The 12,588-nt window shown below is 40.1% G+C and overlaps 3 protein-coding genes across 4 annotated transcripts; 1 reads left to right on the top strand and 2 right to left on the bottom strand.

The window, feature by feature from the left end:
* Nucleotides 27–4,434, bottom strand: LOC18591876 (putative disease resistance protein RGA3). Of its 2 annotated transcripts, none has more exons than XM_007018284.2 (2): nucleotides 414–4,434; nucleotides 27–315 (listed from the first exon to the last, which is right to left on the bottom strand). In XM_007018284.2, the coding sequence occupies exon 1, from the start codon at nucleotides 3,983–3,985 to the stop codon at nucleotides 446–448; it is 3,540 nt and encodes a 1,179-aa protein (XP_007018346.2). In that variant the 5' UTR covers nucleotides 3,986–4,434; the 3' UTR covers nucleotides 27–315; nucleotides 414–445. The 2 variants fall into 2 exon arrangements, with proteins under 2 accessions (XP_007018346.2, XP_017981186.1); XM_018125697.1 differs by having other exon boundaries at nucleotides 27–310.
* Nucleotides 4,789–6,755, top strand: LOC18591875 (ubiquitin-fold modifier-conjugating enzyme 1). Its single transcript, XM_007018283.2, has 3 exons — nucleotides 4,789–5,288; nucleotides 5,371–5,432; nucleotides 6,444–6,755. The coding sequence occupies exons 1-3, from the start codon at nucleotides 4,956–4,958 to the stop codon at nucleotides 6,571–6,573; spliced, it is 525 nt and encodes a 174-aa protein (XP_007018345.1). The 5' UTR covers nucleotides 4,789–4,955; the 3' UTR covers nucleotides 6,574–6,755.
* LOC18591874 (putative disease resistance protein RGA1) lies at nucleotides 6,968–12,409 on the bottom strand. The gene is made up of 2 exons (XM_007018282.2): nucleotides 8,574–12,409; nucleotides 6,968–8,254 (listed from the first exon to the last, which is right to left on the bottom strand). The coding sequence occupies exon 1, from the start codon at nucleotides 12,159–12,161 to the stop codon at nucleotides 8,574–8,576; it is 3,588 nt and encodes a 1,195-aa protein (XP_007018344.2). The 5' UTR covers nucleotides 12,162–12,409; the 3' UTR covers nucleotides 6,968–8,254.

The raw sequence follows: 12,588 nt of genomic DNA, 5'->3' as shown, positions 1-12,588 counted from the left end.
GCCCATTAATCAGGTGGTAAATACCCATATTTTGACATACAAACCTTTCTTTCTTGTTTTTCTTGGCCAAGTTTCTTTCTCATGTTAGCTTTTTATGAAGATATATGCCCAAATAATTTGATATAATAAAATACAGCATCCAAATTCCAAGTTCACGATGTCATTATTGGATGCTACAACACATCAAACAATAAGTACCTGATTTATTTCTATCCGGATGAACCCTCAGCGTATTTCCCTTTGTGTAAGTAATGCCTACCAGTCTGCAGAAAAAGAAAGGCTAGCACCAATTTGACTCAACAGCAAAGAACCAACCTAGCAGAACCAAAAGGGTAGTATATCAGAACTCTATGCATAACAAATCAAAGATAACAGAACTCAAGATTATTCTATGGAGAATGAAGTCGACTTACCAAGAGCATGACCAGATGTTTTGTATTCTACTTTATCGCAACGAGCTGCTGGCAACATTCTCTTTCCTGAGCTCTGGTGATCCGATATAGACATGTGCAATATGAGCTATTTTTGGCCAGTCCTTACCTATATTTTTCTTGCAATGTTGTTCAAGCCTTGGACATTCTTGAATAGAAAGACGCTGAAGGGTGCTCAGGCACTCAAGACCTTCTGGAAGTGATGTCATATTAGGACAATCTGATATCGCCAAAGATCTAAGAAGTGAAAGATTTGCAACCCACTCTGGCAACACATTTAAACCAGGACAACCATGGATTTCTAGATTTTGCAGTGCAGTGACATGTTTAATGCTTTCAGGCAGAGATGATAGCTCTGGACAGCTTAAAAGGCACAGACTCCTTAGCATGGAAAGGTTATGCCAGTCAGTTGGCAAAGACACCAGACGTGGACAGTACATAATCGTTAAGTGTTCAAGAGAACCAAGATGTTGCAGTTCAATTGGTAACGATCTAAGGTTACTGCAGTTCTCAATAGACAAATATTTGAGGGAAATTAGTCTATCTATACTCTGGGGTAAAGTGGAAAGGCTGTGACATTCACTGATCTCTAGGGACTGCAAGCAGGTAAGATTTTGCAGTTGTTGTGGCAAAGATAAGAGCTCCTCACACCAACGAATGGTCAATGATTTTAGAGAGACAAGGTTCCCCAAACTAGGAGGGATGCGGTGAAGCTTGGGACAGGAGCTGATAGTTAGAGACATGAGATGAACATTGTTCTGAAGCAAGTTATCCAATACAATCAACTGTCCAGTGAAAACACTAATAATTAGGACAGAAAGTGAGGTTACATTTACTGCTGACCTTAGTATCGTTTCATGGCAGTTCTGCAGGTCCAAATGCCTAAGAGATGAAAGTTGTGGCATATTCATCAACCTTGGACATTTATTGATGGTTAATTTAACAAGGGAGGGGAATTCTGCCCCCCCACTCATGCTCCACCAGAATTCCAAATTAGGGAAGTCTATGAGGGATAGCTCCTTTAATGATGCAAACGATCTGTTTATGTATTCTCCATAGAACTCACTGCCAATATTCTTCACAGCTTCCATTCCCTGCATGTGGATAATCTCTAGCACTGGAAGTCTACCAAAAGAAGGGAGATGTTCACATCTTTTGCAGTTGATCAACTCTATTTTAGTTAAATTAGGAAGTGCAAGAGTACTCATCCATCGTGGAAAATGGATTCCGGAGTACCTTTTTATTGACAAACGTTTGAGATTTTCGGGTGGTTGCAGGCAGTCAAGCACCTTCTCACTCAATCCCCAAGCAAAATCATTTCTAACAGTTAAGTTCAGCCCATCATGCTCATCTCCCCATGACAACTCCAGTGAATGAAGGAATTTCATTTTCGAGATTACTGCATTAACTTCTTCTTTCACATTCTCCAAGTTTCTGATTGTCAGCTCGCCCCTGAGCCGCAGCCTCTTCAACTGCCTTAAGTCATCACTCTCGTTTGACACAATAAAGATTGGCAATGTCTGAAGTAGAAAGAGTGCACCAATGTCATCTGGCAAGCAAGGTAACCTTTCACAATTATTGATAATCAGATGTCTTAGCATGCACATTCTCGCTAAGTCCCTTGGCAGGCGAGTTAAATCAGCGCAACCTGAAAGGTTTAGCACCTGCAAGTTGTAGAGGCTACTTATGGTTTCTGGTAAAGTTGCGACAAAGGTATTTGATAGGCCAAGGTACCTCAAATGCTTCAAGCAAGAAACCGTGCTTTGCAGCCTTTTGATGCCACTATAACCCAGATCTAGGACTCGTAGGTTCCTAAAATGTGAGAACAAGTCGGCTGGGACTTCACCAGAGCCACCTTTAGGAAACAAAAAAATAAGAGTTCGTAACTTCTTCGCTTCATACAAGGCTTCTGGAATAGTACATGATTCAGAATGGCATACCAGAGACATGTATCGAACCCTAGACAGATTTTTTGGCAGACAATCACGTTCAAATATAAAAAACTCTTCTCCAGCAACAGATTTTGCAAGATCGTGAACAAGATCATGCATTTTGCACTCTATTACATCACCATCACTGTTTTTCTTCACCTCTTCAAAGAAAAGAGTCCACATTAAGTCATTAAAATAATTGCTCCCAACGTTCTCGAGAGATTTTCTTTCTTCACGTGTTGTAACTGTTCTCATGGGGTATTCACATGATTCAATTAAGCCTTCCGCAATCCAAAGATGGATTAACTTTTCTTTCTTGATAACATAATTCTTTGGAAAGATTGAGCAGTACATAAAGCATCCTTTCAGATGTGATGGCAAATGGCTATAACTCAACTTTAGGGCTGGTAATATCCCCGTTTCCTCTTCACAAACATTCCAAAGCTCATTCTCCTGCACAGATAGCCACTCCTCTGGCTCTCTTTTGAAGCGCATTAAACTACCAAGTGTCTTTGCTGCTAAAGGAACTCCCCCACATTTTTTCACTATTTGTTTCCCGATTGGCAACAGGTCTGGGTAGTCCTCTTGGTCATGTGCAAAGGCGCGTTGCTTGAACAAAGCCCAACAGTCATCATGAGACAGACCCTTCAAATGGTGAGAAGACACTGTGCCCATGATTGTTGCAACCTTCGCACTTCTTGTTGTGACAATGACTTTGCTTCCCTCTGCACCAAACTTCAGCAAAATTTTAAGCTTCTCCCATTCATCCGCATCTTCGTTCCATACATCATCTAATACAAGCAAATATCTTCTCCTGACTAATAGGTCTCGTAGTTGAGACTGAAGAACATCCATCCCCAAGAGATCATCACATCTTCTCCTGGTTGCAGATTCTATCATCAAGTTAAGAATCTTTCTCACATCAAAGTCATCATTAACACATACCCACATCCTCAGTTCAAAATTCCTCATCACCCTTTCATCATTATAGACTAGCTGAGCAAGTGTGGTTTTGCCAAGGCCCCCCAAACCCACTAGGGGAATAACTGAGACAACCTCGTTGGCTCTTCTCTCAGTAGTTGACAGTAACATCTCTACTATATTTTCTTTATCTTCTTCCCTCCCGATAACTTCAGATTCAATCACAAAAGAACCAGTTTCTCGTTTTTGTAGATTTTTAATCTTCTCATCAGCATCTCTTTTCTTGAGCTTGAAGCTAGACCTCTCTTCCAATAATACATCAAGTCTCTCCCTAATCTGTTTTAATTCGGGAAACCTTGTAAGGTATGTCATAAAAGGTCTCAAAGAGGGAACAATGTTGCTCACCTGCTCCGTCAAGCTATTGTCGTTTTCTTGCAGCATAGCCTCCGGACCAAACTCTTCAAGCAAGTCATCGGCATCAAAAGCTACCTCTTTAAGCTCGCTTAACCACAACTTCAAATTTTTATCAGTAGCTTGCCGCTCTTCTGCATCTTGAAGCACAGCCTGCATTGCGCGCAACGCACGTTGAAGCTTCTTGATTTCATCCTTGAACCCACAACGACCGGCAATCTCTTTCAAGAACCGAGAGGCTAGCTTTTCAAAGACAACCTGTAGCAAAGGACACAGAACTATCTCCGCCATAACCTTGCTTGAAACAACCTGCAGAGCTCCTCTTGCCGCTCACACTGCTACGAAGTTAAAGGTCTCAAGTTCCTAGTAAAATGATTAATCGGCTTCTACCTTTGAGAAAATTGACTTATTCTAAGCAAAAGTGCAAACCTATCATTTCATTTTCCTTTCAGATGTCACATCGAGAACGTGTTAAGAGCTTAGAAGCTAGCAGATAACGAATCACCGGTGACCCGTCTTCCTCGCATAACAACTCCGGTCAAATCCTTTCAGTCCATTAGTTCTCTATGGTCACGTACCAAGTTGGAACACGTAGGTGTCAATTGTCAAAGGTCCCCGCTGTACAGTCAATCTTGTTTTCCAGTTTTAAAAGTTTCAACTGACGATGAAAACCAGCAAAGCCAGGGGAGAAAAACGTTGATCTTTCTGTAAACTGGTAGGACAGCCCTTGCTTGACTTGAGATGATGAAATTCAATGGTGCATTTAGCACGTGCTACAGTGAATCGCTACGTTCATGGAGGATCCAACAGGCACGTTGGGCCTAATAGCACCACATAAATGCTTTAATTGAATTACTTATTAATATAGTTGCTAATGTAATAAAGTATTTGACTTATTAATTGATGTATGATTCATATTTAAAGAGTAAAATTTAAACCCTTTTTCTCTAATTATAAAAAAAAAAAAAAACTCAAGTTACTAACACTTTGTCAACCCTTTTAACAAATTAAAATATTAAATAGGTTATTGTTGGATTTTCTATTTAAAGTTTCACTAAAATGTAATTTTAGTTCATTTTCCAGACCAAATACTATGTGAATTTCCAACTGTACCCTTATTGTTTATCCCGTTTGCCCGGAAAATGGAAAACCGAGTCTTTTAACGGAAATGCATACAAACAGAAACAGAGAGTTAGAACTTTTTCAATCGAAGATCAAATCTAGGGTTGGTGAAGGGTTCTGAAAAGAGGGGAAAGCCGAAATGGAAGGCTGGGACCCGAACACGAAGTCGACGCTGACCCAGATCCCGCTACTGACGACGAAGGCGGGCCCCAGAGACGGAGCGGCATGGACTCAGAGGCTGAAAGAGGAGTACAGGGCTCTGATCGCCTACACGCAAATGAACAAGTCCAACGACAACGATTGGTTCCGGATCTCCGCAGCCAATCCCGAAGGGACACGCTGGACTGGCAAGTGCTGGTACGTTCATAACCTGCTCAAATACGAGTTCGATCTCCAGTTTGATATCCCCGTTACTTATCCGGCCACTGCTCCCGAGATCGAGTTGCCCGAACTCGACGGCAAGACTCAGAAGGTGAAATTTGATTTCGCTTTTTCATTAATTGTTAATTGCTTGGTTTTGTAACTATTTTTTGTTTTTTTTTTTCTTTTGGCAGATGTACAGAGGAGGGAAGATATGTTTGACCGTGCATTTCAAGCCACTTTGGGCTAAAAATTGGTACGCAGAATTTTAGGTTTTCATTCTATTCGTTAATGTTGGTGGTTTGAATATGATCCGTTGAATATTATGTTCTCAGGATTTATTTTGCTATCGAGGAAATTAGGGATTTAGAAAGTAGAAGATTTTAATTTAGTATTTTATGTGCTTGTCGTTTGCAATTACTAGTCTAGCAGTCGGGTTTGATAGGAAATGGCAGCCAAAATTTAAAATGAAATGACTCAAATTAAATGGTTGTTGATGTACTTATGAGCAAAATGTGACCTTTGATCTAGTAGAGGAAGTTAACATGACATTAGCTTGAAAGTATTCATAATATTTGTTGGAACAATTTCATTTTAAGTACATCAATCGTCCTTGAGTTATTGCCCAATGTTCAATTTCATAGTTGAACAAATCATTTGTCCTGTCAAAAACTTGTTACTCAACGATTGTCCAAAACAGGCAAGTACTTAACAGTGTTCGCTCTTGCTGGTACAGTCTAATGGGTAGCAGCGAAACTAGGTTGAGTGGGTTTTTTTTTTTTTTTTTGTAATTGGGGAAAGGGGGATTTGAATTTTGCTCTTTAGGCAAGGAGATCATGCACCAACGGATGAGGTAAATGCTCAGGTGCAAAAATATCTTTCAGCCACTACACCAAGGAAGCATCTTTAATTGAGTGAGTTAAATAGTAGTAGAAATGGAAACCAAAGTTAAATGTAAAGGGAGAGGAAGACATGAAGAGCAAGAGTTGAAAGAGAGGTTTTAGTGGGCTAGTACCATGCAACATTAATGTTGGATGGCCATTTTAATCCATTGTAGTCTAGTTTATCTGGTTCAGTAGGCTTTGTCTTTATATTTCTTTTACTCCATTAATCGGTGGTCTACAATGAGAAATGGAAGTTCAGGGATCTGTTTGCTCAAATCTTTTGTTAATGGATAGCTGGTGTTATAATCCTTTTGCACTTATTCATATTGTTTCTGCTGGAATTGTTGCTTAATAGTTCTTTCTTCTCTGATCTTGTTGTGCAGTCCTAGGTTTGGTATAGCACATGCACTTTGTTTGGGTCTAGCTCCATGGCTTGCTGCAGAGATTCCCATTCTGGTGGATTCTGGTATGATCAAGCACAAAGATGATGCAGCCTCATCTAATGAGTCTTAGTATTTTTCATGTTAAAAATGTACCTTGAGTTTTAGAAATAAACGTGCAGGCATAAAATTGTACAATTTACGGAATGTCTCTTGAAAGTGGTAAATTTATCTGTCATATGACCAGATAGATACTGTTGAAGCTTCTTAATTTCATAGTTTTGAAATGCAAATAGGATACAGTATTATTTTTCATTGCACTTGTCAAGATGTCAACCCAGGTATATGTCTAGCTTTACCCTCTTCTTCTAAGGGGTGCGTGCTTCTTCTGCAAGCCTGGGATCAAATTCTGGGTCTTCCCATCGCCAAGGGTAATTATGCTCCTATTGATGTTCCCCAAGGGAAAAGGTAGTACTAAAAAAGAGTTAACACCTAATGTGCAAGAGACAGAGTTGTAAGTGTGGTTATCATTCAAATGGTTAAACTTTATTGCTTTCTAGGAGTCGAGATTGCCGCATGACCGTGGCGTTGGTTATATCCGACAGAGCTAAGGTGGCATTGCTAATAGTACCAGTTCCAACTACACCTATCACGGATGGGTCAAATAAACTGCCACTATTGCTTAATATCAACACATTGGCTGTCATTTCGAGAACCTCTTTTTTATCATAAACTTGTGATTCATCTATGCGAGGCCCAGTATTGTCTGAGCGGTAGTGTGCTATGACTTACTTTAATTGGAAGTTAGTCATCTACCCTGCTACATCATAAAGCTTCCGTTGCATTTTGAAGTAGCCATAAAAGGAAGGCCACCGAACCTTGATGACTATGATTCCACCAATTGTACCATCCTGCGCCCTTTTGATACGCTCTTTAAGCAGGGCTTGACTCTTGTAGCAAAGTCATCAGCGTCATAAGCCACTCCTGTAAGCTTTGTAAGCAAAATCCTGATCTACTAATCTTTCAGTTGCAGCTCGTCCTCCGGCTTGGATCATCCGCAGAGTGTGCTGTAGCTTCTTGTCCCCTTCTTGAAATCTTGGCGGCGCCTTTAAGGCTACCTTTTTACATGAAAAAGCGGTAAGATTGACTGGGAGATGGCAAAATAGTTTCTTTCAAGCCGAGAAATGTCCACGAAACAGAGAGCTTTTACAGTAAAATTATAAGCAGCCAACACCTTGACTCACTGACCGGCGACCACCACCGTGTTCCCTTCTCTGGTGGCTGGGTTTTACGTTAGTGGTAGTTCTTGCATGATATTAATAAACAAAGCTCAGGAATAATAATTCTGGGGTCCAAAAGCGGCGGGCACCCCCAGATTTGATAATGGATGGTGATAAAACATCAGCCAGTAGAATAAATTAATTATTGCTTCAGGGAAAAAGACTTAAATAGGGCCAAAAAACTTGTACTGGAGTTTTACATCAATAATTCATTGTTCATACATAAACCACATACTATTACCAGTCATTTTGAAGCTTCATTATTTCCATGAATTACTTATACCACACAAATTGGAAATTGTTTCTACCCAGTGACTGTTACAAACGCTCCTGCCAATTAGACGTACATTGCAGGTGACCTTGAAGCACAATGCTGAGTAAACTAGGAAAGCTGCTCATACTGATATTCAGAAACTTGGAAAGCTGTCATTTGTATGTGCAAGTTGAAAGTAAATTGCAGATGCAGATCACATGCGTACGAGTATGAAATGCCAACATGCCGGACAGCTATATTTGTTTGCCACCGTAGTGCTACTGCAACAAGAACAAAAGTTATTAAAGGGGAGAAATTTTATGGATTTGATTTTATATTAAGAAAATATTTTGCAAATTACACAATCCACCACTTTTATGCTGAACTCATTATCTGGTGTTTACCAATACCCACTTACCATTTGCCATGGGCTTAAATGGTATAACATACAATAGTTTCAGTGCATTCCTTAATAAGGAATAACTCAGAAAAGGAAAAAAAAAGGCAATAAACTAATCCCCAAATCAAATCTAATTAAATATCGAGTCCTCAGTGATAGTTTATAGCTAAAATGAACAGAAGCAATGAGAAAGAGTTTACCTACGAACTTGAGGAGCTGGCTGCAGTGTCCTTTCCTATATATTTATATGGGATGCGAGATATCTTCGGCCAATCCTCACCTTCCCCTTCCTTGCATCGTTTTTCAAGTTCAGGACAATGTTGAATGGAAAAGTGTTGAAGGCTGAGCTGCTGGATGCCTTCTGGAAGAGACTTAATATTTCGACATTCTGAAATTGCCAAAGATCTTAGGGAAACGAGGTTCTCCAAATTCGGAAGTGCCATGAGTTTTGGACAGATATGAATCTCCAGATTTTGTAGCATCTTCATTTGTTGAACTCCTTCTGGCAGAAATGCTAATTCTAGGCAACTTAAAATGGTCAACCTCCTCAGTGCCAAGAGATTATGCAGACCCTCTGGTAGAGAAGCCAGATTCGAACAATACATAATTGTTAGGCGCTCAAGGGCCGTGGCATGTTGCATTCCTTTTGGCAAAGTAGTCAAGCCATTACAGTTTTCAATAGAGAGCGATCGAAGTGAGCTCAATCTTTCTAAGCTTTGCTCTGGTAGAGTAATTAAACTAGGACACTCAACAATATCCAAAATCTCTAGAGCGATCAGATTTCCTAATTCATGAGGCAAACTGTGTAGCATCTCGCACCAACCAATTTTCAATGACTTCAGAGCTGTGAGTTTCCCCAAATTAGCTGGCAATGTGGGAAGTTTGGGACAAGAGATAATTTTCAAAGACATAAGAAGTAAGCAGTTTTCCAGCAGTACCTTTGGTATGAAAGTTGACTTTAGAAAGGAGTCAATAACAAGAGTCAAAAGTGTTCTTAGCTCTGCTGCTGATCTAAGTAACACTGGATCACAGTTTTGCACCGTTAAGTGTTGCAGGGTTGGAAACCTTGGCATTGTTATTAACAATGGACATTTCATGATGGATAGTCTCTTCAGGCAAGGAAAAGCTTCTGTTGAACCAATGCTTTCCCAAGTTCTTAGTTCAGGAAAGTCTCGAAGGGTTAGTTCAAGCAATGATGGAAATGGCCTCATTCCTCCACCAGAGAACTCATTATCGATTTTCACCACGTTGTCCATCCCTTGGATGCTAAGACACTTCAGGACTGGAAGTTGGCCAAGCTTGGGGAGAGTTTCACAACTTTTGCAGTTGATTAACTCGAGCTCTGTCAAATTGCTGATTGCGTACGGGTTCATCCAATGTGGGAATTCGCATCCTGGATATCCGTTTATTGACAAGCTTCTTATTTTGTCGTTTGGCTTAAGGTTTTCAATCAAAGCTTCAGATGCATCTTTGCTTTGTGTGGTTTGTCTTGATGTGTTCTGAGTTAACTTACCTTCATCACCATCACCCCAAAATAGTCCCAATGACTGAAGTTGCAAATGTCCGACAAGGGCCCCCTCAGCCCAATCTGTCCGAAAACAAACATTACCATGGACATTGTCAAGGTGCTTAATTTTCAACTCACCTCGAAGATATCGTAGACGTCGAAGCACAGTAATGCCCTCATCAGCAAAACATATTGGTAAAGTCTGAAGCATCCGTAGACGATAAATGCGAGCAGGCAAGCAAGCAAGCCTTGCACAATCCTTTATGTTTAAATGGTTCAGCTGTACTAACATAATTATTTCTTTGGGTAACTCTACCAGATCATTGCATCCTGAGAGATCAAGTGTTTGCAAATTGCACAGATGACCAATTGTCTCTGGTAATGTTTCAAGAGGAGTGTTTGAGAGGTCAAGATATCTCAAATATATTAAATCACCTATGGATCTGTGCATCCTTTTGATGCCACTTCCACTTAAATTCAGAATTTTAAGGTGCCTAAAACCAGAAACTAATTTTCTTAGGGCTTTCATTGATATATCTCCAGAAGCCAAGAGGTAGAGGGTACATAATTTATGAGCTTCGTACAAGGCTTCTGGTAGCACATTGGACCTGTAATCAATGTCGACCAATGCATGTCGAGTTTCTGCAAGATCATCAGCCTGATCACTGTTGCTTCTGTTTTCTATTGTCAAGAATTCATTTCCAGCTACATCTTTTGCAAGATCATAAATCAGATTAGGTACTTTAAACTCTACCACATTGCTACTACTTGCCGGTTGGAAAAATGACATCTTCAGTAAATCGTCGAAGCAGTCATTGCCAATTTGCTCAAGCATTTTAGGATCATAACCTGCAGATAATTGAACTAAGCCTCCCGCAATCCACTGTTGGATTAACTTTTCCTTATTTAAATGATAATTTCTAGGAAATATGGCACAGTATGCAAAGCATCGCTTTAAATGTGATGGCAAGTGATTGAAACTCAACCTCAAGACAGATAATATTCTGTTCTCACCTGCATCAAGGTTCCATAGTTCACTTTCTTGCACACGCAACCATTCATCTTTCTCTCGTTTGGACCGTAACAAGCCACCAAGAACTTTAGCAGCTAAAGGCACACCTTGACACTTGTCTGCAATCTGCTGACCAACAGGCAACAGGCTTGAGAAGGCGTCTTCTTCCCCATGCAGAAATGCTTGCCGCTTGAGCAGAGTCCAACAATCATCTTTGGTTAGGGCTTCCAAAAGGTAGGGAGGACTACTACTAAATACAGAAGCAACTTTTTGACTCCGAGTGGTGACTATAATTTTGCTCCCTTCTGCACCACATCTGAACAGGTTTTTTATTTTATCCCATTCTTCTTGATCATCTATCCACACATCATCCAATACCAGTAGATATCTCTTTCCGCATAATGATTCTTGCAGTTGGGATTGCAGAACACCCATCTGGAGGGACTCACACCTACGCTTAGTCACATATTCCAAAATTTCACTCAGAAGTTCCTTTGACCTGAATTTGCCATACAAAGAAACCCAAATTTTCATATCAAAATGTCCACCCACACTCTGGTCATTGAAAACAAATTGAGCAAGTGTCGTCTTCCCAATTCCCCCAATCCCAACTATTGGAATCGTCCAACTTTCACCATCGGACGATAATAACAAGTCAACAATCTTCTTCACGTCTTCGCTTCGACCATAAACTTCTGATTCATCCATGTAAGGTCCAGTTTCCCGCTTCTCCATAGTATCTAATCTTTTATAAGCTATTACTTCCCTGAATTGGAAGGTAGACATCTCTCTAGCTATATTGTCCAATCTTTCAACAATCTCTGTCAGTTTACGTGACATTTCAAAGCTACTTAAAATTGATTGAAGAGCGAAAGAAGTGATCCGAACCTGCCTTCGAGTTTCTTCATATATTGATACCGGAATTCTTCTGAGCTTGTATTTGACTGTATCGTTCGAAGATGAATATTCAACAGGAACCTTTTCTTTCACCAACTGTCTCTGCAAAACTTGAGTGGTGATCTCATCGAAGAGATCATCTGCAGCATAAGCCACAGCCCTAAGCTTTGACAGCCAAATCTTCACCTTCTTATCTTTCAGTTGTCTCTCTTCAGCATCTTCGATTACGGCTTGAATGATTTGCAACTTATCTCGCAACTTTTCGATTTTCTTCCTTTGATCTTTCGGAGTTTCCACAGTGTTGAGATAAGAAGCCAATTTCTCATAGATAACCTGTAGAAGAGGTGATACAATCAAGGAAGCGACTTCCATTCCTGAAGGAGAGTTTACCCCAAGTTAAGCTGCCGCAAAATTCAGGGGCTGGCCTCGGATTTTGAACTATAGCTATCGGTCAAGATTGTCAAGGAGAAGGAGCAGATGCGAAGGAAGGGAGAAGACAGCTGCCCACGGAAGAAGGGGTGAGAAAGCAAAAGTATGAGGGATGACCGATGACTCAAGTTCCAGTTTGTTTACAAGGAGTACTTGTCAACATCTGTCGTCTTCATGGGGCCAGGAATCAAACCATTCAAAGTGATCCCCTTTTTTAACCCAAAAAAATTAAAAAAAAAAAAAGGTCCATTTTTAAAGCTATAGTAAAAGTAATTTTGACAAGTAGCTCGGTAACAATCATTAATCGTAAGTATAGTTTATAAATTTAATTTTTTTCTAAAATCATCTTACTAAGAATAATATTTTTATA

This window comes from Theobroma cacao, chromosome 8, assembly GCF_000208745.1.
Source record: "Theobroma cacao cultivar B97-61/B2 chromosome 8, Criollo_cocoa_genome_V2, whole genome shotgun sequence".
In the NCBI taxonomy this organism is placed as follows: domain Eukaryota; kingdom Viridiplantae; phylum Streptophyta; class Magnoliopsida; order Malvales; family Malvaceae; genus Theobroma; species Theobroma cacao.
This window is presented reverse-complemented; position numbering and strand designations above follow the sequence as displayed.

Excerpts from the sequence above, each read along its gene's own strand:
- LOC18591876 (XM_007018284.2), bottom strand. The coding sequence starts at position 3,985 with ATGGCGGAGATAGTTCTGTGTCCTTTGCTACAGGTTGTCTTTGAAAAG.
- LOC18591875 (XM_007018283.2), top strand. The coding sequence starts at position 4,956 with ATGGAAGGCTGGGACCCGAACACGAAGTCGACGCTGACCCAGATCCCG. Across the intron at positions 5,289-5,370 it reads TCGACGGCAAGACTCAGAAG|ATGTACAGAGGAGGGAAGAT; the intron begins GTGAAATTTGAT and ends TTCTTTTGGCAG. Across the intron at positions 5,433-6,443 it reads CCACTTTGGGCTAAAAATTG|TCCTAGGTTTGGTATAGCAC; the intron begins GTACGCAGAATT and ends CTTGTTGTGCAG.
- LOC18591874 (XM_007018282.2), bottom strand. The coding sequence starts at position 12,161 with ATGGAAGTCGCTTCCTTGATTGTATCACCTCTTCTACAGGTTATCTAT.